This window comes from Cebus imitator, unplaced genomic scaffold (genome assembly GCF_001604975.1).
Source record: "Cebus imitator isolate Cc_AM_T3 unplaced genomic scaffold, Cebus_imitator-1.0 Scaffold762, whole genome shotgun sequence".
In the NCBI taxonomy this organism is placed as follows: domain Eukaryota; kingdom Metazoa; phylum Chordata; class Mammalia; order Primates; family Cebidae; genus Cebus; species Cebus imitator.
Genome location: NW_016108077.1, coordinates 350377 through 357701, shown reverse-complemented (window position 1 = coordinate 357701; position 7325 = coordinate 350377). Strand labels below are relative to the sequence as shown.

General features: G+C 38.9%; 1 protein-coding gene across 7 annotated transcripts in view; it reads left to right on the top strand.

Moving 5' to 3' along the window:
* Positions 1 to 7325, top strand: part of SETX (senataxin) — an 85216-nt gene that overhangs the window by 35515 nt on the left and 42376 nt on the right. For all 7 annotated transcript variants that reach the window (XM_017519638.2, XM_017519635.2, XM_017519637.2 and 4 more), the window contains exon 11: positions 5135 to 5234. In XM_017519638.2, the coding sequence (XP_017375127.1) occupies positions 5135 to 5234 (100 nt within the window). The remainder of the gene's footprint in view (positions 1 to 5134; positions 5235 to 7325) is intronic.

The window sequence follows — 7325 nt, the reverse complement described above, 5'->3', positions numbered from 1 at the left end:
ATTACAGGCACGCACCACCATGCCCAGCTAATTTTTTGTATTTTTAGTAGAGACGGGGTTTCACCATGTTGACCAGGATGGTCTCGAATTCCTGACTTTGTGATCCACCCGCCTCGGCCTCCCAAAGTGCTGGGATTACAGGCTTGAGCCACCGCGCCCGGCCTGAGTTGCTTCATTTTCACTGGAAAACACTAAATTGCTTAGAAGCCATTCACAACCCTATGAGGGATAGTCACATACTTCTGATTTTATTTCCTGAGTTAAAAGATATTAAGATTTATTTCTTTCAGGACATTTTTGTAGTCTCAGCTTTTTAAAAACAATGAGCACAAGTTCCATTTTTACATACACAAAGTTTAAAATAGTCGGACTTGTATGTGGCCTATTATAAAAAAAAGAGTGGATTGGAACATTATTCATAGTAGCCAAAAAGTGAAAACAACCCAAATGTGTGTCAGCTGATGAATGGGTAAATAAGATATGGTCTGTTCATACAATGAATGGAATATTATTCAGCCATAAAAAGTGAAGGGCCAGGTGCAGTGTCTCAGGCCTGCAATCCCAGCACTTTGGGAGGCTGAGGTGGGTGGATCACAAAGTCAGGAATTCGGGACCAGCCTGGCCAATATGGTGAAACCCCATCTCTGCTAAAAATACAAAAATTAGCTGGGTGTGATGGTACATGCCTGTAGTCCCAGCTACTCGGTAGACTGAGGCAGGAGAATTGCTTGAACCTGGGGGGCGGAGGTTGCAGTGAGCCAAGATTGCGCCACTGCACTCCATCCTGGGCAACAGAGCAACACTCTGTCTCATTAAAAAAAAAAAAAAAAAAAGTGAAGATCTTGTGTTGACTAATAAACCTTGAAAACATTGTGCTGAGTGAAAGAAGTCAGGTACAGAAGATCACATATATGATTCCATTCATGTGTATTATCCAGAATAGGCAAATGTATAGAGACAGAAAGATGAGTAGTTGTCCAGGGAAAGGAGGAGGGGGAATTGATTGGGACTGCTAATAGGTATAAGGTTTCTTTTGGGGTGATGGAAATGTGAAATTAGTGGTGATGGTTGCACAGCATAGTAAATAAAACCATGGTACTAAAAATCACTGAAATGTACACTTTAAAATGGTAAATTTTATGTTGTGTGAAATATTCTCTGTATTTAAGAAATGTTACTTTAAAAAGAGAATACAACTGATTAGCAACAGGTTAATAAAGATGCCTAGGAAAACCTGAAATCTTCAGATAACTTACACAAAAGATGAACCCCTTTATGATTGCACTCTGGAAGGCAAATGTGATCTGAAGGATGCCATAGCATGGTAAAACCCAACATTAGTTTCATTCTTTATGTTAAGGTTTTGTGCTTAGGTGCAGTTAAATCTATATTTTGTTATATTTGTAAAAGATGAGAACACCAGAAACCCTGAGTGAAAGGGTGGGATTGTTGACCATTGACACTTCATTAGGTAGCCTCACCGCACCATTATGTGAATCACTGTCTTGTCTTTTTTTTTTCTTTTCTTTTTTTTTTTTTTTTCTGGAGACAGAGTCTTGCTCTGTCACACAGGATGGAGTGCAGTGGCACAATCTCTGTTCACTGCAACCCTCACCTCTTGGATTCAAGCAATTCTCCCCTCTCAGCCTCCCAAGTAGCTGGGACTACAGGCACCTACCAGCACGCCTGGTTAATCTTTGTATTTTTAGTAGAGGTGGAGTTTCACCATATTGGACAGGCTGGTCTCGAATTCCTGACCTTGTGATCTACCAGCCTCAGCCTCCCAAAGTCCTGGGATTACAGGTGTGAACCACCACGCCCAGCCATAATAATTTTTTAAAGAGAATTTTCTCAGGAACACAAGAAAACCTAATTATAACCAAACAGTGTGTTTAGTCTATGTGGAGATATTTTTATCAAAACATAATATTAAACTATTTGATCTGGAAAATGTTTTTTTTCTCTTTTTTATTTGAGATGGGAGTCTTGCTCTGTCACCCAGGCTGGAGTGCAATGGCACAACCTCGGCTCACTGCAACCTCCACCTCCTGGATTCAAGTGATTCTCTTGCCTCAGCCTCCTGAGCAGCTGGAATCACAGGTGTGTGCCACCATGCCCAGCTAATTTTTTACTTTTAGTAGAGACGGGGTTTCACCATGTGGTCAGGCTGTCTCGAATTCCCAACCTCAGGTGATCCGCCCACCTCTGCCTCCCGAAGTGCTGGGATTATGGGCGTGAGCCACTGTGCCTGGCTGAAAATGTTAAATTACTAAATCATTAGGAACATCCAGTTTTGTAGACTCTATTCTTCTTAGTTGCTGGGAAAAAAGAAAACTCAGACTTCCTTTGAAGATGAGGCCTAACTAGATATCTGTCTTTCCTGTCTGGAGTGGGAAGAAAGGAACATAGTTTGCTTCTTTAGTGCTTTGTGAGATTGTTACGTTGCCACTGACTTTAATACTTGGAAAACTAGCCGGGCTTGGGGCCTCATCTGTAATCCCAGCACTTTGGGAGGCCAAGGCAGGCGGATCACCTGAGGTCAGGAGTTTGAGACCAGCCGGCAAACGTGGTGAAACTGTCTCTACTAAAAAATTGGCTCACTGTGGTGGTGCATGCCTGTAGTCCCAGCTGCTTGGGAGGCTGAGACAGGAGAATCTGTTGAACCCAGGAGGCGGAGGTTGCAGTGAGTTGAGATCGCGCCATTGCACTCCAGCCTGGGTGATGAGCGAATCTCTGTCTCCCGACAAAAAAAAAAAATAAGGCTGGGCGCGGTGGCTCAAGCCTGTAATCCCAGCACTTTGGGAGGCCGAGGCGGGTGGATCACGAGGTCAAGAGATCAAGACCATCCTGGTCAACATGGTGAAACCCCGTCTCTACTAAAAATACAAAAAATTAGCTGGGCATGGTGGCGCGTGCCTGTAGTCCCAGCTACTCAGGAGGCTGAGGCAGGAGAATTGCCTGAACCCAGGAGGCGGAGGTTGCGGTGAGCCGAGATCGCGCCATTGCACTCCAGCCTGGGTAACATGAGTGAAACTCCGTCTCAAAAAAAAAAATACTTGGAAAGCCACAGTATATTTTTCTGTTCATTGTATTCTAAATGTTCTTACGTTGAGGGAGCTTACTTTCTTTTTATTGTTTATTTTTTACAGCAGCTGACAACTTTTGAAAGGAGCTTGTTTTCTAACCATCTGCATGATTTTACATCCTCTGAACCTAGCTGATTACTTTTAGCTTTGATAATGCTCTGATGGACCACAAACATACACTTGTTTGTACTCTGAAAATTTATTTCATTTAGTCTGAAGCTGCAAGCTCATGTAGTTCATGATTTCTTAATTTCTTAGGTCCACATGAGTTATGAAACATGAACCTGCTGCATCAAATATAAAAACCTGTGAATTATGTAGTATATTGAGTATGTATTCATTAGGACGTTTTACCTAGGTGAGTTTCTCTTTGATAGCTCTAGAATCATCAGCTATCATTAGTTGGTCATTATAGCTTGACTATAAGAGATCCACTTAATTTCTGGCTCCTGGGGTTGTTGTAGAAGTCAATATTAGGACAAAATAATTTCAAACTAAAAGTACCTGCCCTCTTTTCTCCAAGATGGGAACTATCTAGGATCTTCTAGGCACGCTCAGCTAAATCCCATGTGATAAAATTTTGTTGATTAATTTTTCTTTTGGTCTTTGTTGTACACACTAGGATGCATTTTAATAGCTTTATTAAGGTATACTATACCATAAAATGTACCCTTTTAAGGTGTGGAATTGAAAGGTTTTTTAAAGTAAATTTACGGTTGTACAGCCATCATCAAAACGCAGTTTTAGAACTTTTCCACTGACCCAAAACAATCCTTTCTGCCCATTGATAGTCATTCTTCATTCCTACCACTAGCCCCAGGCAAACACTAATCTCCCTTCTGTTTCTATAAATCTGCCTTCCTGGAAATGTCATGTATGTAGAAGTATATATATGTTGCCTTTTGAATCTGGCTCCTTTTACTTTGTATAATCTTTTTGAGGCTTATCTGTGTTGTAGCATGTATTAATAGGCCCTTTTACTGCCAAATGAGATTCTTTTGTATGAAGATAACTACATTTGCTTATCCGTTCACCAATTGATGGACATTTGGGTTGTTTCCAGGTTTTGGTGATTGTGAATAATGCTGTGAACATAAAATGCACTTTTGAAGATGACTCTATGGAGTTGCCTTAGTGTAGGGTACTCTGGATGTAAAATTGGGTGACACAAACTGATCATGACTGTCATGGACCAGAATCTGACCTCACTAGCCAATAACACAAATTCAGTACTGTTTTGTTCCTCTGTCCATAGCATAACCCTTGTGAGTCTTGATTGGTTAACCAGTGCAGAAGCAGCTCAGCACCAATAGTCTTTGTTGTTAAGTTTCTTCAGAGGAACTGAAGGCCAGTTGTTGATTTTAATACATAATGACTGTTACATGTAGACAAAACCCTTCTTAGGGCCCAAAAGGTAATATGTTTGTTAGTGTTATTTTTTTTTTTTTAAGGGAAAGCTAATATGACTTTTTTATACTAGTGGTCTTCTTCCTAAATCTGGAGTTGGGGATAGTCTTATTCCTTAGAAGATCCTTAAGGGTACTTCTGAGTTTGAAGCTTTGACAAATTGAGAGATGGATGCAGAGCATTTTATAAACTGGCAGGATGACATGTTGGCGAGAAATCCCTAAGGTTTGCAGCAAATCTAGGTCCTTTTGGACTTGTGAGCTGATCTGGTTTGGAAGTGGCATTCTACCAGAGCCGTCCAACAGTACCTCATGCACTGCTGGAAATGCTCCACATCTGTGCGCAGCGGAGTAGCCAAGGTGGCTGTTGAGCATTGGAAGTGTGATTAGTTTGACTGAAGAACATAATTTTTATTGTCTAACATTTTAATTAAATGTAAATAACCAAATGTAGCTAATGCATACTGAATTGGATAGGACAGTTCAGATAATTTTTATTAAACTGTCACAAATCAGTTTTTAGTTTCTGTCACCTACATTCTAGATTCTGGATTTTACTATTGCTTAACTTTGGAAAATGTTACTATTTAGCATGTCTTTCCAGAATGTTGCTTTCTTAATTTGCTTTTGTGCTTTGTATAGGTGGCACAGGAATGGCTTACCTCTCCAAATAAAGAGAATTTCTATCAGTTGCAAGTACGAAAATTTCCTGCCGATTATATAAAATACTGGGAGTTTGTGGGTAAGTTTTTTCTTATGCAATTTGGAATATATGATATAACAACAGATTTCTAATTAAGAGGAGATAGCATTATTTGAATTTAAGGGGACACAAATTTTCTAAGCTAAATTTATGACTTCTTAGAATATGTTTAAAGTCTTAATGAGGATAGTTACTGGGAGCACTATGAATATAAAATTCATGATTTTTTTCCACTCTGTAGTTAGAATGCTACAGACTGGATTGTCAGTGGAGGCTGGGAATGGGAAAGAGGGTGAGTGGAGGGGATTGGTAGGGGTGTTGCTGTAATATAGTCTTGACAGATTCTGAGTAAATCTTCCTGGCATCTGTCTTCATTTCATGATTGATCTGAACCACATACCACTCTGTGTCCAATTTATAAATACACCAAACATTCAGAACTCTTTAAAATAAAATGATTAAGTCTTCTTTTAACCCCAGCCCCCATCCATCCTACTCTATAGATATGCTTAAGAAAAAAAATGAACGTGTGTATATTTTTGGGGAAAGGTACTACATGTTCATTGGAAAACATTTCGGTGTCAGCCAGCCAGTAAACATCATCCACAATTCCCGTTATTCAGAGATGATTCCATTACCATTTTGGTGTATATCTTACTGCCATACTTTCTACTTAACTCATATGGGGCAAGAGTGTGTATGTGGTGTGGGATCATTTTGCTTATTTTGTGACATTTTTCATTTATTCAGCAAATACTGTTTTTATTGATTTGATAGTAGATGATTCTTGATGCCGGGTATGTAGCTGTGAAGAAAATGCAAAATTCCTGCCTTCATGAAGTTTATATTTGATTTATTTTCATGTAATAATTGTGACTGTCTTTTCAGAGTTCTTAAATGACAGTGTACAGTATTTAATAGTTGCAGTTATCCCGTTACAAGCATGTTCATTTAACCAATCATTTTATTTAGACATAAACATTGTTTCTAATTTTCACTATTGTAAATACTCTGAGTAAATCCCTTTGCTAGGTCAAACCATACGTGCATTTTAAGACTTTCAAGTCATATTGTCTGTGCCTACCAAAAAAGAATTCCATTTTCATTTCTGACATCAAGATATAAGGATGTGCACCTCTCTTGTTCAGTAATTTAGACCTTTTTTTCTCCCAGTTCTATATGTGAAAAATATATCCCATTTAAAGCTGGAGTTTTTGTCCCCAAATGTTACTGGTTCTTTGTATTCTTGGGGTTGTGGAAGTAATTGCCTGTTTATGCCCTTCCTCCTTTTATTCTATCGGGGGATATTGTTTTCTTTTTAATTTGTGTGCATTGTTACAAGTTTTTTTTCTAATTTCATTATTTGCTCTTCCACCCCCCCACCCACCCCCCCAGACAGGGTCTTATCATGTTGTACATGCTGGCCTCAAACACTTGGGCTCAAACAAACCTCCTGCCTAAGCCGCCAAGTAGCTGGGACTTCTGGGGTGTGTCACTGCTCCCAACTGCCGTTATATTTTTGACATGCAGTTTTTGATGCCAAGATAATTTTAATCTTCATGTATTTAAAACTGCCCTATACTTATTTACAGTTTTATTATATAATTGACCCTTGGACAATGTAGGGTTTAGGAGTGCCAACCTCTTCCACAGTAAAAAATCTGTTTATAATTTGACTCCAAAAACTACTAATAGCTTACTGTTGGCCAGCTAACTTAAAACTTTACTGATAACATAAACAGTCAATTAACATGTAGTTTATATGTTATATCTATTATATACTATATTCTTATAATAAAGCTAGGGAAAAACTAAAATCTTAAGGAAGAGAAGATATATTTATTCTTCATTAAGTGGAATGGATCATCATAAAGGTCTTTGTCATAGTCACACTGAGTAGATGGAGGAACAAGAGGAGGGATTTGTCTTGCCCTCTCAGGAGTGGCAGAGATGGAAGAAAATCTGTGAATTAAAATCTATGAATTAGTGGACCTGCATACTTCAAACCCATCAAACGTACATTTAGATGCAGTAGCCACAAAGTAGAAAGAAAGCAGGTGTTTTGCCTGACCATGTCATTTGCACACATGGTTTAATAACAGTAAGCCATTTTTTTTTTTTTTTTTTTTT